At 37.1% G+C, this 25,626-nt stretch overlaps 4 protein-coding genes and 1 pseudogene across 10 annotated transcripts in view; all 5 read right to left on the bottom strand.

Moving 5' to 3' along the window:
* Positions 1–3,708: 3,708 nt before the first annotated feature.
* On the bottom strand, positions 3,709–4,656 carry tmsb4x (thymosin beta 4 X-linked). Its single transcript, XM_008400515.3, has 3 exons — positions 4,503–4,656; positions 4,132–4,244; positions 3,709–4,057 (listed from the first exon to the last, which is right to left on the bottom strand). The coding sequence occupies exons 1-3, from the start codon at positions 4,568–4,570 to the stop codon at positions 4,029–4,031; spliced, it is 210 nt and encodes a 69-aa protein (XP_008398737.1). The 5' UTR covers positions 4,571–4,656; the 3' UTR covers positions 3,709–4,028.
* Positions 4,657–4,793: 137 nt separating this feature from the next.
* Positions 4,794–11,702, bottom strand: tlr8a (toll-like receptor 8a). The gene is made up of 2 exons (XM_081602815.1): positions 11,516–11,702; positions 4,794–9,190 (listed from the first exon to the last, which is right to left on the bottom strand). The coding sequence occupies exons 1-2, from the start codon at positions 11,516–11,518 to the stop codon at positions 6,113–6,115; spliced, it is 3,081 nt and encodes a 1,026-aa protein (XP_081458941.1). The 5' UTR covers positions 11,519–11,702; the 3' UTR covers positions 4,794–6,112.
* A 397-nt stretch (positions 11,703–12,099) lies between these two features.
* Positions 12,100–14,057, bottom strand: LOC103459968 (toll-like receptor 8 pseudogene; annotated as a pseudogene).
* Positions 14,058–15,115: 1,058 nt separating this feature from the next.
* On the bottom strand, positions 15,116–23,065 carry tlr7 (toll-like receptor 7). Its single transcript, XM_008400502.3, has 2 exons — positions 20,646–23,065; positions 15,116–19,731 (listed from the first exon to the last, which is right to left on the bottom strand). The coding sequence occupies exons 1-2, from the start codon at positions 20,658–20,660 to the stop codon at positions 16,588–16,590; spliced, it is 3,159 nt and encodes a 1,052-aa protein (XP_008398724.1). The 5' UTR covers positions 20,661–23,065; the 3' UTR covers positions 15,116–16,587.
* A 94-nt stretch (positions 23,066–23,159) lies between these two features.
* Positions 23,160–25,626, bottom strand: part of frmpd4 (FERM and PDZ domain containing 4) — a 53,612-nt gene continuing 51,145 nt past the window's right edge. For 6 of the 7 annotated variants that reach the window (XM_008400422.3, XM_008400432.3, XM_008400440.3 and 3 more), the window contains one exon: positions 23,160–24,871. In XM_008400422.3, the coding sequence (XP_008398644.1) occupies positions 23,652–24,871 (1,220 nt within the window). In that variant the 3' untranslated portion in view covers positions 23,160–23,651. Of the gene's footprint in view, positions 24,877–25,626 lie in introns of all 7 variants that reach the window. The other variant, XM_081602788.1, reaches the window with a different exon arrangement.

Raw genomic sequence — 25,626 nt, forward strand, 5'->3', positions numbered from 1 at the left:
TAATAAAGACTTCTGACAGGACTAGATAGGTTTACAGCGAGGCTTTAGTTTCCTGTTTGATGTTGAAAGAGGTTCTGTTTTCACTGAGCCTTACAGGTCAGAGTTTAAAGCTGCCCTTTATTCCCTCCTTATTAAATAAGTTTGTATGGGGTGTAATTACACAGCCATGTCCCCTATGAAGAGACCCTACCTCACCTCAGTGCATGCCTAACAGGATAGGACATGCTGCGGAATTGCTTTTACTTTGCACAGGTGTAAATAATGTCTGTACTGTTATTAGAGAGCTGCGTTGTCGCCTGTAAATGAAAGATTTAATTTCCAGTTACGCTCCACAGCTGGGTAATAAATACCCAGACTTGACATTTTACACCGTAGTTACAGATCAGAAGGTTGCATAGATACATTTGTTTATGCGCATAAACAAACAGATGTTTGTCACGTAATGCTGCATGAAGAAGTCAGTGAGGCTTTTGTGTTGTAAGTGAGCAGCATGTGAGTAAAGCCCAGCTGGGGAATAGGGAAACTGTCACAAATAGCAGAAGTCACAGTTCAACAAACTGTAACCTTACTTTGTCTTCATGGCATACGCTGACCCACTTTGAGCTGTACACATATTCACACACACAATTATTACACAATTGTCCACATCGATGCACAGGACAATAAATGTTGACAAATTAGAATGCCCTAACTTCAGTTGCTCAGAACAAGCAGGCAGACATTTTTGAGACCAGAGAGTTAGCATGCACAATTTTAAATAGCTGCACTTTGGCAATACTTGCTGTATACCATGTGGAGACTTGTGCTTATGATCAGGACTAAAGCAGCAAAGTTAGCTAATCAAATTCCTGTCTGCTTTAATTGTGCAACCTGAATCCACTAACAGATTTATGTGTTGAAGTCAGATGATTTATCACCATTCAGTATTTTTCTATCCCAGTGAAGATTTCCAAGTGGGGAGAATGCAGGCATTGTGCAAGCAAACTAAATTAAGACACAATCTCAAATGAATGATATACCTAACATAAGGTTACAGATTTAGAAATGAGCGTTTTATTCTCTTAGAACCTAATTGAATACCCAGACTTGACATTTTACACTGAATAGTGACAGATCGTAGTTATAGATATGTCACAGTATTGTTTCAAATGATACACATTTCAAATAAAAAATAGTACAGCTAGTTTAGGATGTGATACTTTTCATCTTCTGACCTCTTTAAAAACTCAGAAGTAGAATTTAAATAATGAAGATTCTAAAACTGACCTTTAGTCTAGAACGTTTGTCTTTTTCTGTGTGCTTAATTAAACTGAAGAGTTTTGCACGAACAGTGTGACTCTGCAGCTCTTTAACCACATCCTGTTTCGTACCTATGAAACTTCTGAGCTCCCACAAATTCACAATCAAGCTGTTTTAACAATCAGTGGCACTAGTTCCTCAATGTGAAAAGTTAGGGCAAGAAAAATCTTTATTGTCTGCAATGGTGGCATACTTTGTCAATATAGATGTTAGTGAATTCTCTGTCACTCTGCAGCTTCCCTCAGAAAAACAGACGTTTGACTGCAAGCAGTCAAAACTTTAGTGTTATCTAACATATAGACAGTTACAAATGATTTTCATAAAAAATCAGACACATTTTAATCTGTTTCTTGGCAGAACTTCTCACAAACTAAGCTGCTGTCAAAGTCTCCATTTCTCTCATGCATGCTTTCTCTATAATTACACCCCACCTTTAAACCACACAAAGATGCAAACCAATAACATCTCACTTCCCACTCCCTCCTCTCACTTCCTGGCCAAACGTAATGAAGGAAAACTCAAAGCATTTGATTCAAGTCATACAGTTAATGGAACAAAATATCAGTGAAATGTATGTGAAATTCCAACTTTATTTAGCAAAGGGTTCTGCACCACAACTATGGCTAGATTTTGTTAGTGTCTATATTTTGATTCATGTGTATTATAAATTGTGAGCCTTGTTACCTTGTCAGAAAGTTTGGAGTCAGAGTGTTTATCAAGTTGATTTAGTTACTTATTGCTTTGACATAATGGATAAAGAAACAGGCCATGTTGTTCTGCCTTGTTTCTTATTTAAAATCAAAATCAAGGAATTTGAAGACTTCTTTTTTCTATAGGCATCAAAGCATATCTGATTTTTACTAAATGTCAAAATAAGTGCGTTAAAGAAGGTTTTTTTGATGCAATTGTCCTGGTATTTCACGAACTAATGTGATCTGTGATCTGCGGGGGGTTTTATAAAACAAAATCAATCCAAAGATCAGAAATCAGCACAGACTCAAAGACGAGTTCTGTCAGTTGTGCAGTTCTGCTGAAACATCACTTCCTCCCACAAAATAGTCAACTGTAGCTTCTGTTTAGCACTGGCAGGATGGCCTTTGAAAAAAAGCAGACATATTCACAACGCCTGCAAGCTACAGAATACATAAGCAGGTACTTGTTAAAGCACAGTAACATGTAACTTGAACCATCACTTTTATTTCAAAATGCCACCTTTTAAGTTTAAGATTGTCTTAACACATAATTTTTCGAATGTCGAGGAACTGCCTATAAAACACTACCTGTGTTTAACCTCTTAGCTCTTTTACAGATTATTCTAGGCAATCAGTTATTTACATTATAAGGGCCATTTCAGTGGTACCACTGGGATCCTTTTCTCGAAGCACGTTATGTACTGTAAGCTATGCAGCCACAGAAGCATCAGTGTTCTTTGTGTTGAGGTTCATTCTGTTACAGAAGCTGCACAGTGTGCTTGTTAGAATGACAGCAGATGGAATCTTGGCGCACACTGCCAATTTCATCTCAATCAATACATCGTGTTGTTTCAGTCATTTGCATTTCTTTGTATTGGTGTTAGCAGGTTCACACAGGATCATTGGATGCAGCGTCACACATGCAACATTGGCATAAACAGGATGTCTGACTTGTGCACAAATACTGAAGTTATTAATCTCGACAAATTAAATTGTTGGATAGAGGTACCTTTGTCTGTCCAAACTACTTAAACAGCCCCTTATGTGCCAACTATATATTTTCCCAGACTAAAAGTGACCTTTTCCTGTGGGGAAAGAAACATGTTCCATTTCCTTAGAGCCTATTCTTTCACAGCCATTAGCTGTGAAAGCATGATGTGATCTCCCTATGTATTGATTCTTCAGTATGCAAAAGTGTTCAGTATGCAAAAGTGAGGCAAAGTAGCATTTTCACAGCCTTCAGAGATAGATCTGGTGAATGCCAGTTAAGGACCTAATGGCAACTTTAGTCACATGCCCAGTTTAATTTAACCCTGGTGCAATTTTCGCTTAAATGCACAGTGAAAAATTCAGAGTAAATTTTAGGTTTCCGGTGAGTCAAGCCAGTTGGTTTGAATTTGAGAAGGTCACAAAGCTTGTTATACAGGAACCTCATAGAAATTAAGTTCATGGTCATCACTGCTGCAGTTGGTTAACTTTACCTTTCCACCCAGTATTGCAAGACCATTTTCAATCCTTCACACTGAGCAGTCAGGTTTGGCTTTCAGAAAACCCAAAATGTTTAATGTGACCTTTAGTAGCAGCAGATTCCCCAGTCTTTAAGTAGAACACATCAGTAAATACTGCCAATATTGCAGTCTGTAGAAAGTTTACATGTCAGGATTTTCATTGAAATCCAGTTTGGGACACTGCAATGCAAACAAGCCTGTACACCACATTTATTCAAGTTTGTTTTATTTTACATATTGAAACATGTGCATGCCAAGGTTTTACAAGATGAGCCTTGCTTAGTGAGCATTCAGAATTGGCAAAAAAAAAACAAAAAAACATGAAGTACATGTCCATCATGCAGTCATTCCACAGCAGGGATTGAAGGGACCGATCCCCGTGCTAAAGGGAAGCCACTTGCTTTACATCTGGTGGAATTTGTAGACATTGCTATGGATTAGCAAGTGCAGACAGGCAAAAACGCATCTGTGAGGTGGTTCAAGTCAGCAGCGCTTGTGGAATGTGCAACACATGGGAGACTGGACTTCATTATGACTCCGACTTCTCCTGTTCAATGGCTGGAACAGAGTAAAGACTTGGAGTTAACCTCAGAACCAAAACATGCATTAAAGTTGCATGGAGTAGAACTTACTCTCTTTAGTTGGCAGTGTGTTCTTCTCTTGTGTCTCAGTCTTCTTCAGCTTGGTTTTGTCAAAGGTTGTAACCTCAGCGACGTCGGGTTTGTCAGACATGATTGCAAAAGCACTAAACAAAACACAGTAACCGTTTTAGTAATTGAATCAGAACGCCTCCGAGCACAGCTACATCCTGGTTAGCAACCAAAGTTGAACAATTTTATAGTTCAGCACACCTTTAAGAGGCTACTCATTTGACATGGCTTCACTCACAATACCAGACAGAAGCAATTGTTTAAAAAATATATATATATATATATATTTTTTTTTTTTAAATAATTTTACACACAATAACGCCACAAACAAAACAAAAATGGAGATCACTTACCAAGCGAGTAGGCACAGAAGATACACCAAACAAAAGTCACAGGAGCAGAGTGAGAATGAGCGGCTCATTCATTCAATAAATACTGCCCAGTATGTTAATAACCTCTGACGTCACGCCTACTCTGCGTTTGTCAACCAACCATATTTTTTGGTTTTAAATTATTTATATTATTTAGGATGATTTGAAACAAATGACTAACATATCCATATCGTAGCATAAGGTCAGATAAATAAGCAGTTCCTTTTTTGACGAAAAAAAAAAGAGTATTAATTTAGCACCACAAGCTGCGTCTCATTACATGATTAAAAGTCCGGTGAGTTTCTCTAGACGTCACGAAGTTGTGCAAATTGAAGTCGTAGTTTTAGATGTTTCTTCACGCAGAAGACAAAAGACACCATGAAGAAGTCTAATGAAAGAATGGCAGGTTTTTTATAATTTTACCACTTGTGACCCCATGTGGACTAATGCGATAATGCAGCTACGACATACATAAACTGTGCTAAAATGCGAAGTACGTAGTCAATAAACCTAAATATTTTAAGATCAGCTTGTGAATAGAAATTTTTAAACGGACACTGATGATTACATTTTATTTATAATTTATTTAAAACATTTGTAATCAAAGATTCTGAAATCTTCTGGCAAAATTTAAATCAACACAAACTTATAAGTCTCCCATCTTTCATGTTTTTTTTTTGTTTACTCATAAGATTTAAACGCTGCATTCAATTTAGAGATTATTATTATCATCCTACCGTAGACCCACAGTTTCACAGTCCCAAAAATATAAAAGCAGTTAAATAAACATTTGTATTTTTATGTGTCAAACATAATTTGAAATAGACCTGTTCGATAGACAAAGATCAGTCATTTTAGCATATTGATTAGATATCAGAAAAACATAAAATTAAGTTGAAATGTATTCTTTCTGATTTTTTATGTTGCAGACCAAAGACCATGAGCAAAACTTATACAATGCAGACCCAAAATACAACTCAACCCTGAAACACTCACGATGATGGCAAACCTAATAACCCCAGTCTGATATTTTGCATGTCAATGACTTAATACAATTCTTGATTTCCTAGAACAGAAAACGTCCCATTTCAAAAATGAAAAGAATTTGACGGCGTGGTTTGATAACTAGGACTATTTGTATTTCTAAAGTGTCTAATAATAACAAGTGTTGTGAATTTGTCCTGTAAAAATTAAAAATAGTTAATTAAATTGAAATATGTGGGTCTGTTTGATGAGCCAAAGTAACATCTTAAATTGTCTTCATATCATGACAGTCTAAAGAACAGGAACAATGGAAAAACTAAATATACACAGACAATTTTAGGTCACTTTTAACGAGAAGTAAACTCGGTCAGTGATTACGTGTTTGTTTATTTCTTGATATGAAATACTTATTGCCTTTGACAGCCACCCTCTTTAACTTACACATGCAAACATGGTCATGTACAGTACTATCTCCACTTTATTACTTCAAAAGTGCAGGATCAAAGTTGCTAAGTATCACAGTCACAATGACATATATACCAAATAATGACATATTTAATATGCTTAAACAATTACTAGGTTATTCTCAAGAATTATTATCTTTATCCCTACTTGCTGCTGAAAAACTTTTTATAAGTTTTGCTGTACATAATTTGATTATCCACTTTTACAACACTTCTCAAGTTCTGCCAGAACCAGGGCTCAGCAGCTGCAGTTCTGGGCCACTCCACAACACTTTTCTCACAAAGCCTCCTCCTGAGGCGCAGGAAGTGAGAATGTTGCAAGACAGGTTCAAGCATCAGGAGAACAATCACATCCACATTTTCATCCAGCAGTCTCTGGTGGGCCAGATACATTGCCAGTCGGAACACCCCAGTCTTAACGTAGCCCTCTGTCAAGACAAACAGGGTTTTGCGACTGTTTTGGATGCTCTGTGTAAGGTTATCCACTAGAGGGACTCCTAGAGGCCAGTCTCTCTCCTCCAAGCACAAAGGAAGAAGTTTATCGCCCTCCTCTTCCAATTTCACCCGCAGATTCATCATTACCCACTCAGAGACACGTGGATCCTTGGTGTCATAAGTCACAAAGATGTCATAAATATTTTCCTGTGAGGACAAGGCTCTGTATCCCTTCAGTCTAGCCATGACGTAGTGCAAGACATAAGAAGCATCCCAGTAAAATAAGTGAGCAACTGTTGCCACAAACATAAAGGTAATAAGGAAGAATGTTGTAAGAACGTACATCTTGAACGCCATATCGTCATTTACACACTGATCAATGTCAAAGTATATAAGTGGCTTGTTCCTGTCCTTTAATGGTGTTTCACATCTCACCTCAGTTGTTAATCTAGGAATCCTTATTTCTCGTTTTCCAATCCATACAAGGAAATCCAAAGAATCACATGTACATTGAAATGGATTTTTCTGTAAAAATAAAGTCTTAAGATTCTCCGGTCTGGGCTCGAAGGTGGTTTGATTGATGATAGCCAGCTTGTTGGAGCCGAGGTTGAGAGTCTCTAGTCTTTTCATGCCTTTGAAATAGAAACTTTCCAGGTGACATATCTGATTGTGAGTCAGATAAAGAAAAGTCAAAGAGAAACTAGTGACTGTTTTAATACCTGCTATGTTGGACAACGAATTGTAACTTAAGTCTAAAATTTTAAGCCGATGAAAATAAGACAGACTGTCCCATGAAAAATCTGTCATTTTGTTATTACTTATTCGTAGTTCAGTTAGGTTGCGAGGGAGCTTTTCATAAACATCATCAGGGATTTTTTCAATGTCGTTCCACGAAATATCCAAAACTGTCAAATTAGTCAGGTTGGTAAAAAGAGTCTTATATGAGTCTTCACCTACTTTCCAAAGAGTTCCAAGCTTGTTATGTGTAAATTGTAGTTCTGCTAAAGATCTGCTGTGCATCTGCTTTGTTGTTAAAGTGGAAATTGAGTTATGACTCATATTCAGCACTCTCAGGATAGGCAAATTTTTTAGGAAGTTTAAATTATGTGTTACTCCAAAAGATTTAAAGTAGTGGGCATTAAAACTGAGGTCTAGGACTTCGAGTTTCTTCAGTTCCTGGAAGGCATTGTCATAAGCCAGATCAATCTTATTGAAGGACAGGTCCAAGTAGGTCAAATTAGGCAGTAATGAGAACTCTGTGCCATTTGGTGCAGCAGAGAATCCATTGCTGGATAGATTCAGACATGCAATATCTCCATAACCTTCAAATTGTTTTTGTGAGATGAAGAACAAGTTATTTGAACTGAGGACAAGAACCCGTCCAGAGTCAAAGCACTGTTGCTTTATAAGGCCATGGGTTAATTCAAAGGTGAAGTCTTTTGGAGGAAGTTTAAAATATGAAGAAACAGAGATGTCTGACCTTTGAACATATCTCCCTACTGAATTTGAAAGCTGTCTCTGTGGAGTGGGATACAGCCTGTTTTCTGCCAAATAAATCATTTTCAATGGATGAAATTTGTTGAAAACAGTGGAATCAGCCTGAATAATAAAGTTAGTCCCCAAATTCAAAGCAGATAGATTTCGAATTTCATAGAGAGGCTTGAGCGTATCCGGTTGAATATTCTGGAAGACCAAACCCTCCATATGCAAAGTTCGTAATGACTTAAGATTTGAAAACTCAGTTGAAAGATTAATTGTGTTAGGATAACTTTTTAAAGCGTAGTTGAAAGAAAATTCAAGCACTTCAAGCCTTGGGAGGTATCGCAGAAATTCAGCCCTTCCAGTGACTTCTCTGAGCAAAAAGTTAAATGAAAGGAGAAGATGTTTAAGCTTCCTCAGGTTCTTAAACCACGATGGATTCAGATACTCTAGGGAGTTTCCCCCCATATTGATTTCCTCAAGTTCAGACAGATTTTCAAATGCATCAGGGTCAATTCCAAGGGAACCATTAGGGCAAGGCACACAGGGAAATGGCGCATTTTCACATCTAGGGCAGTTCCCTTGTATCTTAAGAAGTTTTAAATTATTCAAGCCAGATAAATCCTCCCTAAATATGAACTGTATTTTGTTGCAACTCACATTAAGCACTTCTAAAGACTGGGGTAGTCCTTTGGGAACATTACTTAAGTTGTTATAAGACAAATCCATATTTTTCAATTTGGTCATGTGGGTAAAAGTGTTATTTTGGATTTTCACAGGTTTGCCACACGGATTCCAGTAGTAACAGTTCTTGGATAACCACAGTTGCGTCAGGTTTCGTAAGCTGGCAAAGCTCGTTTGATTCATATTTGTAATGTTGTTGCTGCTCAGCTCAAGGATTTCCAAACTGGCAGGTAGGTAGCTTGGGATTTCTTCGAGGCCATTGCCACTCATTTTCAAATCTTGCAGTTTTGTTAGGTTTCTAAGGCTTGCCTTGAAGACCACTTTCTTGTACATGTTTGCCAAGTTGAGATTGAGAGAAGTCAGATTCAGCAGGTTGGAAAATGCATCAGCCTTAATGGTCTTCAGGTCATTTTTTGATAAATCAAGAGCAGTAACATTACTGGTTATCCCACTAGGTACCCATTCTAGGGCGCGGCCACTGCAGTCAAATCGGACCTCAGAGGAATTGGAGGTTGTCACATCACAGAGAAACTGCGCTGTCCAGTGAGGTTTACAGGCAGCAGGTTGGATCTCCAGATGGCAGCACAGACCAAGGAGCAGCAGATAAATCCAACACTTTGCAGTCTGAAATGAATAACAAAGTCAATCAGATGGTGGAATTAAAGCAGGTTATGAGACCTTTATGCAATATGTTAAACTGAAGAGATAGACTGATGTTGTGATGAACTTCCCAGTTTTTATTTATTTCCACACTTTTTAGTAGTAGTGAGAAATAAACTACACAAGTACATATCAATAAGTTACAATTAAGAAATTGATCAATTTCAGCAATTAATAAAAATGTCAAACATAAGTAGATTCGTGGGAATAATGTTTGCAATTAAAATGATTATCCACCCTAAACTAAATTAGACATTCACATTTAAAGATGATTTGTCTTTAAATGTTATTTTCTTTAGAAGATTCATATGGATCTAATTAAAACAAATAATTTGAATATAACTAAAAAAAATCTATTATCCTGTCCAGAGGTAGTTACAGCTATTACATCTGTTGTTAACATGCTGTAACGTGTTTTTCCGAACCGTCCATAAACATATCATAACGTCAGTTTAAACTTGTGTCCGTTAGGCGCGCGAGTTTTGCTGCCGAGAAGAGGAACGCGCCGTGGTTTGTTAATCATTGCAACAAACCAGCCAGAACTAGCAAAAGGCAAACAACTTTTCACATTTCTTTCCAAACAAACCGAGTAAGTTGAATAATACTGTTGGATGCACATTATGCTAGCTAAATGATTCCTATATCCATAGACTATATCCGTATATGCATGGCTATATGTCATGTTAAGAATTTTAAAGGTGAAAAATGTCATGTTTTTTGTTTGGTTTATTTTTTACATAAAAGTATACGCTATAGATAGCCTGTTTCCTGGGCCTCCCAAAATAGGCTAGACAGCCTTCAGCACTGTGGATCTATGGTCAAATAAAACCATAAAAAAGAGAACCTGAAAGAGAATTATTTCTGAAAAAGTTATCTTTTCTTCTAAAGAAAATTAGCTTTTTTTTCTCTATTTACTAAATAGGAACATGGGATTTAAATTGTTGTGCAAAATCTTTGTTGCAGTGTTTAAGACCTGAACATAAGTAGATGAATTTTAGGGTCAGAATGGAACCAGCAGGTGAAAGAGTTTGATTTCTATAAATCAGCTTAAATTAAAGCTGAGGAAATTGCTAATGTTTTCATATGTAAAATATGTATAATCTCTTGATATAAATCTATAAACAGTTTGGTTTCTGTCAAGATGCAAGATAGTACTAAGCAAATTGCTCTTTTATATTGGTCAATATTTAATATTACATAATTCCCGCCTTTAAAATTAATTTGTCAAAATGTAACAAACCATGACTCATATATTTGTATATATATGAGCCATATGAAATATGCAATCCTATTTGATGATATATTGTAACAAGAGAGGTAATTAGCACAGTTTTTGTCATTTATTAAAGGTTTCAAAATTACAGCAGTGCACCACAGCAAATAAATAATAAGCTGATAAACAGGTGTAAAACAACTTTAAACCGTTTATATTCTGCTTTTCCTCGCTCTCTGTGATGGCACGCAGACCTGTTGCCATGGCAACCGACACAACATCCCCGTTAACCTGCAGAGCAGAGAGTACTGTATTGACCAGAACGCCCTGCACTGCAGTTAGCTTCCTGCTTTTGGAGCGGTCTCCGATCCGCTTGCATTCACACTGTCTTTCAACCGCATCAGAGTTCACTTGAGCCGGACCATGAGCGAGGTTCGGAATTCGCTTTTTTAAACTGTTTTGAAATTCAAATTTGGATTCACACTCCCCAAACGAATGGGACTTTCTGAACAAAGAAATTAGAGTCTGATTAGAGTGGACTAAACGGGGCTAGTGTGAATACACCATGTGGGTTTTTAGTCATTACTTATTGTTTAAATGACCTCAGGTTAGATAAGAAGAATCACTGTAAAAACTGTAAGCATCCTTGGATACTAAAACACGAGCACTGTGAACTAACTCATTTAAGTCAAATAAAATCAAATATTTACAAAAACTAAACTCAACTACAATTCATAACTTATGGTTCATTTCTTTGACTTGCCAAACCTGTTTTGAACCAAGTACGTTTAACTACTTGCTTGATATGACCCAGCCACTGAGTGTTGCTCCCCAAAAGCCCCAAGATTTCAACTGTAAAAAATTCTGTATGTCTCAGTTTATAAGTGCTACATTTGTTCTAGACCAAACACTATAAAAGGCAAAAATACTTAGCAATAAAAGATAAGAACAGGTTCATTTCTTACTCTTGTAATCCATTAAGAATTAACACAAAAACATTGTCATTAATAACATGTTTGACACATTTTTCTGTCACAAACATAAGTGGTGTAGAAAGTTGTGTTGGTAAAACTCACCATTTTGCATGATCCTTTAAAACCTCTAAACTGCTTCTTGCATTTGTCTAAAAAAAAAGTTTAAATGGGATATAAAATGTGCGAATAAGACATATTTCGATACTACTGATGATTTTTGAAATCTGCATGTTATGAAAAATTTAATCCTGCCTACTGAAGTCAGATATAAAAGCGGCAAACTGTTTCACAAGATGTGAGAGAAGAATAGCCTGACAATTGCAGAAGTAACTGTAAAACAGTTTCATTTCCTTGTTTGCAGTTTTACAGATACGCCAGCCAAAATCAACATCAAAAATATTTTGCAAAAACTATAAATCAGTTTCGTAGCAATGCAGACAATTAGACAACCGTAGCCATTCAGGGAATTGCACTCAGAGCTATAAATATGACAGAACGATTAAAGTGTATGTGTTGTGGTTTCATTTTTCAGAACTAACCCAGCCATTGGACCTTTGGACTCAAAGGGCCAATTACAACATGTAAGAGTTCTTAGGTGAGTCTCATCTGATATATAGTTTCACTCACTAAATTTCATATTAAGTTAAAGATTATTCAGTTAAAAAGTTAAAATGAGTATCTGCTTAGAGAAGCTTTGAATGGATCAAAGCTTCTTTGTTTTCTATAAGAAGTTTGTTTTTTAGAAAACAAGGAACGTTATCCTCTTAGAGGAGGATTGCTCCATGCTGGACCGAAACATTTTGCCTCCTACGACATGGAGCTTTTAAACTCTTTTCAACACTTCTGACCATGTCTAATGTGCTGATCCAGTAAGGAGGAGCCACACAAGAAAGATGGTATGACAGTGAGGATCATGTGTTGTCAAGGGATGTAAAACTTGGCAAAACATTATGAAGCACTTTACAGAGATACAAATAGAAAACACTAAAGCCAATACCTTTACATTTTGAAAAGTGTTTCACAAAATGAAACCAATGATAAAAATTGTGGAAGCATGAATAAAAAACCCCACTTGAAACTTATAGCTGCAAGGTAAAAACAATTGTGAAATCATGAAGCCCCTTATTGATTGACAATAAAACATCTAACGTATTTGTCAAAGTCCAACAACTATCACTGCTCATTAATATTTACTAGATTATCACAAACGGTTTTGTCTTCTTTCTTTCTTTGTGCTTAAGACCTTTGTATAAGTCTTACTGTTTTAAGAGTGTTTTATCCACTCTTAAAACATTTTTAAGGTTTTTCCAGAACCAGGGCTCAGCAGATGCAGTTCTGGGCCACTCCACAACACTTTTCTCAAAAAACCTCCTTCTGAGGCGCAGGAAGTGAGAATGTTGCAGGACAGGTTCAAGCATCAGCACATCCACATTTTCATCCAGCAGTCTCTGGTGGGCCAGATACATTGCCAGTCTGAACACCCCAGTCTTAACGTAGCCCTCTGTCAAGACAAACAGGGTTTTGCGACTGTTTTGGCTGCTCTGTGTTAGGTTATCCACTAGAGGGACTCCTAGAGGCCAGTCTCTCTCCTCCAAGAACAAAGGAAGAAGTTTATCGCCCTCCTCTTCCAATTTCACCCGCAGATTCATCATTACCCACTCAGAGACACGTGGATCCTTGATCACAAAGATGTCATAAATATTTTTGACATAAAATATTTAAATATTTTCCTGTGAGGACAAGGCTCTGTATCCCTTCAGTCTAGCCATGACGTAGTGCAAGACATAAGAAGCATCCCAGTAAAATAAGTGAGCAACTGTTGCCACAAACATAAAGGTAATAAGGAAGAATGTTGTAAGAACGTACATCTTGAACGCCATATCGTCATTTACACACTGATCAATGTCAAAGTATATAAGTGGCTTGTTCCTGTCCTTTAATGGTGTTTCACATCTCACCTCAGTTGTTAATCTAGGAATCCTTATTTCTCGTTTTCCAATCCATACAAGGAAATCCAAAGAATCACATGTACATTGAAATGAATTTTTCTGTAAAAATAAAGTCAAAACTGTCAAATTAGTGAGGTTGGTAAAAAGAGTCTTATATGAGTCTTCACCTACTTTCCAAATAGTTCCAAGTTTGTTATTGCTGTAAATTGTAGTTCTGCTAACGATCTGCTGTGCATCTGCTTTGTTGTTAAAGTGGAAATTGAGTTATGACTCATATTCAGCACTCTCAGGACAAGCACATGTTTTAGGAAGTTTAAATTATGTGTTACTCCAAAAGATTTAAAGTAGTGGGCATTAAAACTGAGGTCTAGGACTTCGAGTGTCTTCAGTTCCTGGAAGGCATTGTCATAAGCCAGATCAATCTTATTGAAGGACAGGTCCAAGTAGGTCAAATTAGGCAGTAATGAGAACTCTGTGCCATTTGGTGCAGCAGAGAATCCATTGCTGGATAGATTCAGACACGCAATATCTCCATAACCTTCAAATTGCTTTTGTGAAATGAACAAGTTAAAGCACTGTTCCTTATGAGATAACTCAAAGATCAAGTGTTTTGAAGGAGGTTTTATGTATGAAGAAATAGAGATGTCTGACCTCTGAATGTATCTACCTACTGAATTTGAAAGCTGTTTCTGCAGAGTGGGATACAGGCTGTTTTCTGACAGATAACTTTTAAGAAGTTAAGTTTCTGAATGCAGCTGAACAATCTATGAATTTAGTCCCCAAATTCAAAGCAGATATAGTTCAAGTTTTTAGTATCTTTAAGTGTGTTTGAACCAACATTCCAAAAAATCAAATTCCCCAAATGTAATTTTTTTAATGACTGAAGATTTGAAAACTCAGTTGAAATATGAATGGTTTTGGGATAAATTTTTAAAGTATAGTTTTAGAAAAAATCAAGCAGTTCAAGCCTTGGGAGGTATAGCAGAAATTCAGCCTTCTCAGTAACTTCATAGAGTAAAAAGTTAAATGAAAGGAGAAGATGTTTAAGCTTCTTCAGGTTCTCTTTTGAGAAACATATATGTACCTGTTAAGTCAGATTTAACTTAAAAAAGAAATTATATTTTTGGTGATGTGTTGTCAAATTTTCCTAACCCGGGAAAGTAAAAAGCATGATGACACTCCCCCTACACTACACTGCCTCCTGTAGGAACAAACGATTGGTTCCTAGAATGTCATTGGTAATTTAGTTTTGGAAGAAAACGTGTATTTAAAAGCTCTTAAAAGATAAGAATGGTTTGAGCATTTGAAGCACAGATTATTTATTTGTTTTTACTTTTTGAACTATTGGAGTTGAACTTTACATCAAACAGTGTCTAATCTTAAATGATATTGTCAGAGACATGACAATTTCTACATACAGGAACACATTTTATTTATACTAATTATGTCATTTAAATGTCAGCTGTTTGTATGTTTTTAATTCATGGTAATGAAAATAATACCTCACTTAAAATGTAAAGTTCACTCTATTTTTCCACAAGTCAATTTCAATTTATTTTTGTTTAGTAAATGATAACTAGGCAAAATCTACATTATTTGGGTTTTGAAGACCTGGGAGCTGATTGGAAAAATTATATGACCTGGCATAGACAAAATTATAAATTTATCAAAACAATGTAAATGACAAAGATCCTTTATTTTGACTGTTGCTACTTTTAAACACAATTAAAAACAAACACATGCATTTGTCAGAATTAAATGTTTATTGTCATTGTCCTAATGGCATATTGACGAATGCAATAAATTGTCATTTGAATGTCTCAATACTTCTAAGGGTTGGATGTTCAAAGTACACACACTGAGCTGTGCTCACATAAGCATAGTTTTATGTCTGAGACTATGTTTATTTGATATATTGTGACAATGTCTATTTTGTTCATATATATGTACATATATATAAAACTAGCCTTCAAAAGCAACTGGCTGTTTGTTTAAACCAAGTAAAGAAGTACATAAATATGTGCTTGCACAGCTTGTAATAAATTATTTTACAGTAGTGGGTATATTGTTGTATGATTTAAGCAGTTTTAACTCAACTCAACTTTAACATATATAATGAAACAACTGTTCAAAAACACATCAAATGATTAAATCTAAGAATTACCCTAAAATAAAAGTAATGGTTAGCATAATTAAAGAGACAAAAAAATTAGTTTCTTTCACATATGAAGATACAAAGAAAATTGTAGTAGCAAAACTCACCATGGTACAGGTTAGGTTGAACCCAGCTATTCAAAGAATATTCATAGCTACTGATTCCAGGACATTAAAGCCTTCCAGATCTAAAAGGGATCTGACAAAGCAGCAATCCGTTTACAACACCAGCCAAAACTACTGACTTCCTTTTCTTGCCCTGTATTTCAGTATTGCTCTATTAAAAGAAAAAGCAATAAAACTGTAAGCTGAATTGTATGCCCAGAAAGACTGCATGTGTTAGAAAAGCCACATGCAAATTACAGAAGTAGCTGTACTTAGCCATTTTCTTGTTTGCAACCATATTAAATAAAGACAATCTTAAAATAATTAGTGGTATTAGCATAAAGCTGTTGTTCCTTTTTCCAGTAATGAAACCAAATAGCACAAGCTTTAAGATTATGCTAAAAAAGTGTGACAGTATACATTTAAAATGATCACAAAAAAAACTAGAAAAGTTGTTTAGCAGCAACATTGCTTCTTGGTATCTTACTGTGGGAAAGTTTTTTTTTTTTTTTTCTCATGCATGGTGTCATAAATATGAAGAAAATGCAAGGTTGCTTGGATGTGCTTTTCATACCAGAGAGTCCAGTGCAACCACCTTTACTGACTTGAAGAAAGGTTGGTTGAAGAAAGGAATGCCAAAATAGAGTGCTGGCGATCAGCATGAGGGCAACATACCAGGCTGTTGTAGCTGTGAATAGCTTTCCAGTGCATTCCTGAAACCTCGATTTGTTAAAGGAAAAATTACTTTATTACTGATATTTCTTGCTTCTTCAAACTTCTATTGTTCAATCCAACAAATGACACCAAACAAGAATCAACAGCAGAAAGGCATTGTGAATTGCCAGAGATTATAATTGTAATTGTATAACTTTAAAAATTATTGCCAAGAAGCATTGTTGCAGAGAAGAAATAACTGATAAAACACAAATTGTCTTATTTTTTTGCAAACTCTATATTGTCACCCCTTCAGAGTGTCTCTTTAAAGAGATTGCTGTACTGTTTGTGGCTCTCAGTAGCCAATACACTCCTGAGGCTAAACCAGAAGTATGGTTGTGCCTGTGGGTTTGTGGGCCACTCAAGCACAGACCGCTTGTACAGTCGCTTTCTTAAGCGCAGATATTTTGAGTTGCAAGATACTTTTTCCAAAAAAATTAGTACTATGACGTCATTTTTTTCATCCATCAGTCTTTGATGGGCCATATAGAAGGCTGTCCTAAAATGACCCCCCTGGATGTATTTTTTGGTGAGGATGAACACAGTCCTCTTGCTCTTGTGGATGCTCTGGGAGAGGTTGTCAATCAGGGGACAACCAGGGACCCAGTCTCGCTCCTCCAGACACAGTGTCAATCGGCGGTCTCCCCGCTCCTCCAGATGATGACACATCTCCTTCATCACCCACTCTGACACAGCAGGATCATTTTTGTCAAACATCACAAAGGCATCATAGACCTCACTTTGAGAAGACAGGCGGCTGTAGCCCTTGAGTTTAGCCCTGCAGAAGTGATAAATGTACCAGACATCCCACAGGTAGAGGTGACTAGCGATGGACAGAGTAATGAAGCTAAGGAGGAGTGAAGTCATGAGAGTGTAGAGGATGATTGATAGGAAGGAGTGCTGGCAGGCTTGTAAGTCCACTGAAACCACAAGATTACCTTTTTGCACTCCTGGAGAAGCACAGGTAACGTCGATTCCTAGTCGAGGGATGGTCACTGTGGTCTTGTTTAGCCAAGTGATGAACCAAGAGGCATTACAGGTGCAAAGGAAACTGTTTTTGTGCAGAAGCAACTTGTCCATCCGCTTAACAACATTATCTGGAAAGCTAGATTGCTCAATATGCTTTATAAGATTGAAGCTAAGATCTAGATATTTTAAACTAAGAGGTTCCTGGAGGAAATTTGGTGTGAGTTTTAGGATTTTGTTGTCATGTAAAACAAGTTTTTCAAGTGATGTGGTACAGTTTGACAGTACTCTTGGAACAGAGGTTAGGTAATTTCCACTGAGGTCCAAGACTTTCAGAGATCTCAGAAGTTGTAGTTCCCCCCATGCAAAGAAGTACAGTTTGTTCTTTTTAATGTGGAGCTCAGTCAGGTTGTCTGGCAGACCACTGAAGACTTCTCTTCGAACTGAACGAAGGTTATTGGAAGAAATGTCTAGTATTCTCAGATTACGTAATTTTTTGAAATAGTGGATATATCTCGTGTCCCCATCTCTCCACAGCATATCCAACCTGTTGCCTCTGAACTCCAACTTCTCTAAAGAGTCACTTTCCATTTCTGTGTTGGTGGAAGTAGAAATCTTGTTGTGATTCATGAGCAGTGTCTTGAGTTTTTTTAAATTCTTAGTGAAATTAAGCATATGAGTCAATCCCTCTGATTCAAAATAATGGTTATTTTTACTTATATCCAAGATGACCAGATTGCTTAGCTCTTTAAAAGCAGTTGAGTACAACAGGTCCAGGCGATTTGATGAGAAGTCCAGGTACTGTAAATTAGTCAGATTGCTAAACTCAGATCCGTTCAGGCTTTGGCTCATTGCGTTTCCTGAAAGATTGAGACATCTCAACTCCTTCAGGTTTAAAAACCTAGAATGCAAGAAAAATATGTTGTTTCTGCTCACATCCAAGGTTTTGCCAAAGTCGCTGCATTCCTTCTTGACAAATAATGTAACGATTCCAAGTTCCTTATCTTTGTATTTGCAGCTGCGAGCATATTCATCATATCTGAAGTAATGAATCTCTCTCACTTCCTTGTTCTGGAACTGATCAGCTGCTGACATGGGGGACCACAGCATAGGCTCTCCCCCGTTGAAACCAAACGCATTTTGAGCATCAGAGGGAGATGATATTTTATTGTCAGACAAACTGATTATATGAAAGCTTTTTAACTCCATTAAAATGCTGAGGTTTGCCATTTTGATAAAGTTTGTGCCGAGGTCTAGAACTGTCAGATTTGGAAGACGTTTTAGGGGAGCAATGCTTTCTGGCTTTAGTTGCTGAAACACATAGCCCTTTAGTCTGAGAATTTCAAGAGACATGAGGGAGGAGAAACTGGAGTTCAATCTAAGAGTTTGAGGATACCTCTGGAGCTCATAGTTAAAAGACAAGTCCAGTTCTTCTAGCTTGCCAAGAAACTTAGGAAAGTCTGTGGACCCAATATCTCTGGCTAAAAAGTTTGATGAGAGATCAAGCACTCTCAGATCCTTCATGCTAGTGAACCATTCAGGTAAAATACATGTCAGGGAATTACTGTGCAAACGTAACGTTTTTAGTTTTGTCAACATTTTAAAAGCTCCCTTACTTATTTTTAGGGGTGCGTTATTTGGGCATGGGGTGCATGGGAAAGGGGCATTGTAGCATCGAGGGCAATTTCCACTAATATCTAATATCTCAAGGTTTGTTAAGTTTTTGAAATCCTCATCAGAGACCTCTTGGATGTTGTTATTGTATAGATACAGCTCTCTTAAACTTACAGGCAACCTATAGGGAATAAAGGATAAGTTGTTTGACTTAAGGGACAGCAATGTTAGGTTTTCCAATTGTAAGAATGCACCATCTTCTATGCCATAGGAAACATTACAGGGGTTGCGATAATAGCAGTTTTGTCCCAGGTAGAGCACCTGAACATTTTGGATTTCGGAAAGATTTTTCTTAGAAAGATAAAAAATATGATTCACTTCTAAACTCAGAAGGACAAGGTTTGAAGGTAAGCCTTTAGGAATGCTATCAAGCTGATTCCCATCTAGATACAGTGCCCGTAGATTCCTTAGTGCAGTAAATGTATCCTCCGCAATTGTCACACTTTTTGTGCACATGTTGTCCTTCGGGCCAATTTTGATGGGTACGCAGTTGCACCTCATGTCAATCTCTGTGAGGTTGTCCAGACCACGAAAGGAGGTTGAGTTCAAATTTGGAATATGGTTGATGGTCAGAGTCAGATTGGTAGTCTCTGCTGGGATGGCTTTGGGGACAAACTTGAGGCTTCTTTCAGTGCAGTCCACTTTCACCGCAGTCCCATTTTTGTCCTTGCTAACATCGCATGGCAGAGTTTTTGGGTAGGAGATGGCACTTGTTGTTTGAATGCAAAAACCCAGGCCCAGCAGGGCCCCACACATCTGCACAAAAACAGGTGACTTTATGAAAAACATGCACAGTGCTAAATATACATGACTATTTCAAATAAGTCCAATTTAACATATTCTACTTTACAATGCAGTAAAACACAAATGTTACATTTTCAACATTTTGTATTTAGTGGTTTACATTTTCATTGAAAACTTAATAGTTAAGCTCATAGTTTGCTATGTAGATTATGACATATTTCAGTCATTTGTTTCTGTAATTTTAGATGACAGATTACAGCTGAGCCAAAAACAGCCAAAAATATAGTCACTCACAAAAGATTAGGAACGACCAATAAAATAATAGTCTGCCGAGAAGTCCATCCATGTACTGCACAGCATATGCACAGTAAACCTATTTAGGGCTCCTGCATGACATAAATGCTGCATGATGCTTTCAGCCTGAGGTGTTCTCAAAGCCCAGGCTGCTTTATTAGCCACCTTTATTTTGTTGCTTTGTTGGTTCTTAAGTGTCTCGTCTTCCACTATAACACTTAATCCAGCCGCACTACATGACTTGACAAACTCCTCTAGACTCTTAGTTTTTTCTTCACAATCCCTTCAAGGCTGCAGTTACACTTATTGCTTTTGAATCTTTTTCTAACACAATTTTTCCTTCCACTCACCTTTCTGTAAATATTCTTGGATACATAGCTGTTTGACAAGTCAACTTCTTTAGAAAATAAATTGTTTTACCTAGAAGTTAAGTCAACTGGGTTCTACATGATTGTGTGTAAAACGTCTAGTTTTATACGAATTTGATGTTACCAGCTGTAAGCCATAGTAATCAACATTAACTGAAAGAAATGCTTAAAATATGTCACTTTGTGTTAAATTACTCAAATAACAATTTTAATGAAATTCTAATGCATCATGTATATATAAGAAGTGACGTATGTCTCACTTACCAGGTGGAGAAACATATTTTTGTAGGAGTATACAAGTGTGGCTTGCTGCTGCTGTCAACACAAGAAGAATGCTGAAAGAGGTGGACTGCAATCAGCACTATAGTAATAACATGAAAGTAACAGGTGGCTATGTAAACCTATTGTGTGTATAATTGGACAGCATCACTTCCCTATTGTTTTAAACCTCACGTCAAAATTGTTATTCTTGTATATTTTTTATTGTGGTGACTTTGTTTGTCTTTGTTTTGTAGGCATATGCTGAGTGAGAGGATTTCATTTAGTGGTAATATAGAGGCAAAGTTTATGACATTTTCTCCCAACTACAAAATATAGTGTGGAGAAAATGTCCAACTACACAGTTAAATAACTAAATGGTTTCATTTCTCTGAAAGTTGATGGGGGGGAAAGTGAAATTGATAGGATTTGGGTTTGAAAATTTACATAGTAAATGTTGCGCAGAATCTTTTTTCAGCCATCTGTGGCTCATTTGTGGCTTCATGGCTGAACGGCCTACACCCTCACATGTTCACATAGTGTACATGTTAGTTCCTTCAGCCACTGGAAAAAAACTGAAAAATCTCACTGTTTACTATCATAGAATTCACAATCGGTGGTTAAACATATATGGACAGACATTTTCATTTATTTATTTAATAGATTTTGGGCTAATTCTTTTTCTGCATCTGATAAGATGGCCAAATCCAATGTTAGAAAGATACATTGCTTTCAAATATATTCTGATTATTGTAGATAGGAATACATGTAGCATTGTATTTTTAAAATAAATACAGCAGTTAAAATATTTTACTATTTTGCAGGAAACAAAATCATAGCATAAATTTCTTTCCCATTACGTTTCAATTTGTGTACGTCAAACATTGTCCTGAATTAGGCCCATTATAGAAAACTTATTGGGACTTCTTCTAAGCCTGTAATCATAAACTCCAACATCACCACTAACTCAAAGCTTTCAAAATAAAGATTTTATTTTGAAAGTTTTGGTACCTTCTGTTTTAAAATATCTCATCGAATGACTTGTTCAGGTTATGACTTGCCTGGGGTCAAAACTTGTCACCCCATCTCAGAGTAGAAATCTCCAGCTTCTTGAGCCATGCTAAACTTACAACTTTAGATTTGCTATTGCAGTCAGATTTAATGCTTCAGTGTAAAAAGTTATATATTGGTTGTGTCTTCATCTTGTATAAATCCATATTGATGCCAGAGTCTGAATCTAGGGGAAACTGCATACTTCAATAAATCGTATTAAGTCTAAGCTTAGTGGATAAGAGTTCAAAAGAGTCATTTATGAATGAAGACAAAAATTATTTAATTGAAGGATAGGAAAAAAATGCTCTTGAGACTGCAAAGATTGTTGACGTCAGTGTGGATCTTTTGATCGATATTATTGTTTTTACATTGCTTAATGCTTTTGTCATTTTGTAGCGCTTTCATATTTACATGCATTATAAATATATTATTGTTAAAATCTAGAACTAGAAAATCTCACAGAACATTTATGCAAGATTGAAAGTCTGAAATTTCCTTCAAAGACAAAGTTGTTTTCTTTCTAACAGTGCTTCATAATACATTCAGTCATTCACCCATTCAAGCTACTGCATTGTAGCTGTCTATAACTGAAATGACAGTGACATAATAATTATTCAAGTGTAAAAAAAACTATTTGGTAAAAAAAAAGGTTAAATAGCTGAGTGATTATTTGATCACATCATTTGAATTAGTTTATAAAAAATAAATACAATATACAGTGATGTGTAAATTCTGGCTTTCTGAAGAAAACATAAAATTCAGTGAAAAAAACAAACAAACATCAAATTAACAAAATAAATTCAGAGTTATTTACTGCATTTAAGATATCTGCTAATAAACCATCCATCCCATCCATCCATTATCTAACACATTTATCTTTACAGGGTTGCGAGGGAGCCTTACGCCTATCTAAATCAGTCAACCAGCAAGGAGGAGGACTCACCAGTCCATCACAGGGCAACAATACTAAACCATTCAGCCTCAATTCAAAACATGAGCCACAACTGCCAGACAAAAAAGATAGTTACGGCTGACATATATTTATGTTATTGTTACTTAACATAGTTACTTAAATAACATAGTTCTGAATCTTCCAAAACTATGACCATGGCTGTCGACTTGTTTACCTATTTCTCCATTCTCATGCATTTCTCTCTTCAACAGACTCATGCAAATTCAAACAGAACATGATCATTATTAATGCAAATGCTTTACCACCACTCAGACTTGAACAAATTCAAAAATCGTGAATTATTGAACTGGGTTTCTAAACTTAGGGTTTAAAAAACCTTTCCTCATTGAGAGTTTGAAATACAAGGTTTCATCATTCAGGTTTCACTGAATAATGAAAGGCGAATAACTGCAAGAAATGTCAGAAATGACTGCCTTAAGGAAAAATGTAGTCAGACAAAAAAGGACAGCATGTGGTGTACAACATAAATAAACTATAATTATATGAGAGAAGGCTTTTAAAAGTTTAAATTCTTTTTAATGATGTTGAGAAAAATACAGGAAAGTACTCAGTATTCATGTGTAAAATAGTCAATAAATCAAGTGAGTCGGCAAATAAAATTCTATGTATTTCTTTAACTGTGTAATTATCTTGTCCTGTGCAATGAATTGTCTAAATATAGTGTAAGCATTTCTCCAACACAATACATATTTATACAATTAAAAAGAAGGTGCTTTTCAGGTTGTTATAATTTACATCTTAATCTAATGAAATCAATAAATCCTTAAAATAATCCTTATGTCAAATTTTAGAATATACTCGAGGGAAGGGTAATTGTTCTCTTCATTGGGGTCTGGATATAATCTCTTTAAAACTTTATTTGATATAATTCAATATTTTTTTCTTTAGATATTAAAATAGTGTATACACAAGGCAGGATTTTATTCACAGCAGTTCACATTGGTTGGTAAACCCACGTCTCTTATGTATGGCTTAAAAATCAACAATCAGAACACAGCAACAGCTTTTTTGTTGAGCAGTGAATTTAGTGAGATAGTTAGCGTGTTTATAACAACAGACATGGTGGCGGAGTAATGTAACAATGCGTTCACACTTTGGTCACCGGGAGAGCCTCCCGCGGCTCCCTCAGCAGCTTTTAGCAGACACACGTAGTTCATGATGACCTCGTCCACCTTGGCCACCACCTCCCTGCGTTCGCTTTCGGTGCTCAGGACCTCCGCCAGAGACATGCAGGCTTGCGCTAAGCAGCACAATGTGTGGAAGCTGTGCGTCAGGGTGAGCAGTAGCTCCTCCGGGCTGCTGTACTCCGTGGACATCTGACTGCAGGCACTGTTCAGCACTTTGGCCTGCAGCAGCAGAAGCTGGGACAGCGTCTCCATGTCGGTCTCACCCATCTCAGGTATGTCACCACTGGGCCTGTGTCTGACACTGCAGTGCAACACGCTAATCATCTCTAAGGCATCCTTCCGTGCAAGTGCAAACCCTGTATGAAGGCTGTACGTTTTTCCCTTCATTGAGTGTACATGAGCGAGTCTGTCGTTGAGACTCATCTCGGTCATAGACGTATCAGTCCGTTCAGCCTTGTGGCCTGCTTTCTGGACTGTGTTCCCCTTGCGACTAGATGAAGTCGGGCTACTAGAGAGCAGAACTTGTGAAGACATCTCTGTATCTTCATAACTACCTTGAGTAATTGGCTTTCTCCTGAGGAAGCAGTGACTAAATGGCCCGTGACACCTCCATGTTCCATCTGGCCTTGGAGCTATTGACTCTGACGGCAGCAGTAAGACTCCGAATAGCGGCCTTCTCTCTGCAGAATCAGAGCTGACTGAACCCTGGGACAAGCTTTTGGGTAGGGTTTTGGCAGAGAATGCACTCTTCACTTTTGGGGAATCTTGGGACTGCAAATTCTGACCTACAGTCTTTCCAGTGAGCGTGGCTTTTGTCCTTTCCTTAAGTGCTTCTATGCTTCTGGAACCTGGCATTAAGGTGCTCCAGCTCCTTCTGAGCATCAGAACCCTGTGCGGCTTCCTGAGGCTTCTTGTTGGGTCACATGAAGACAGGTCAGGCTCAGGGCTGGCCAGTGTTACCTCACTAGACGTCGTGCTACTTCGTAATGATGAAGGTGATATGATGGTGGAGGTGGTACTGGTCTCGTTACAGAGAGATAAAGATGAGTCTTTCCCAGCCTTCTTCAGCTGTGTGCAAGCTACACTAGGGGTATTAGGAAAACAGAAAGAACTGTTAAGTATCTCCCTGCAACAATCAAGTATTTCTTTTATTATTATTTTTTAATGTACCGTATTTTCCGCACTATAAGGATTATACACCGGATTATAAGGCACACCTTCAATGAATGGCCTATTTTAAAACTTTTTTCATATATAAGGCGCAACGCATTATAAGGCACATAGAATAGACGCTTCAGGTTGGGTTGCCAATTTGTTCTGTACTCTATATTCTATACTCTATAGTACTTTATATAATAGGCTTCCCCAGTCATTGTTTCACTCACGGTGTTGGTGTTGCAATATTGTGCCCAACTGCTTTCTGGGTAACACAGACCAACCGACACGCTGCCGCCGCAGTCTCCGTCTCTTTTCCCCTGCCCCTCCCCCCCTGGCTTTAAATGTATCATCAAACTGTATTAACAAACCGGCGTTCTGACAACTATCCCAGCATGCACCGCGCACTTCTTCTTCTACGGGGGAAAATGAAGTCGGCGGCTGCTTACCGTAGTTGCTAGACAGGTTGTGGCTCAATATTGGTCCATATATAAGGCGCACCGGATTATAAGGCGCACTGACGGCTTTTGAGGAAATTGAAGGTTTTTAGGTGCGCCTTATAGTGCGGAAAATACGGTACATGACTAGATTATTGTAGACAGAATATAAAGTAAGCATGCACTATCATTCTTATGCAAGAGGCAAGGCTATCGGCTTGCTTATCAAAACAACATACACT

The sequence above is a fragment of the Poecilia reticulata genome, chromosome 2 (genome assembly GCF_904066995.2).
Source record: "Poecilia reticulata chromosome 2, P_reticulata-male-v2, whole genome shotgun sequence".
In the NCBI taxonomy this organism is placed as follows: domain Eukaryota; kingdom Metazoa; phylum Chordata; class Actinopteri; order Cyprinodontiformes; family Poeciliidae; genus Poecilia; species Poecilia reticulata.

Bases quoted from the DNA above. Each gene is read 5' to 3' on its own strand.
- tmsb4x (XM_008400515.3), bottom strand. From the start codon at position 4,570: ATGAGCCGCTCATTCTCACTCTGCTCCTGTGACTTTTGTTTGGTGTAT. The intron at 4,245-4,502 runs GTAAGTGATCTC...TGTTTTGTTTAG, and splicing joins CTTCTGTGCCTACTCGCTTG to TGCTTTTGCAATCATGTCTG. The intron at 4,058-4,131 runs GTAAGTTCTACT...ACTCTGTTCCAG, and splicing joins CACACTGCCAACTAAAGAGA to CCATTGAACAGGAGAAGTCG.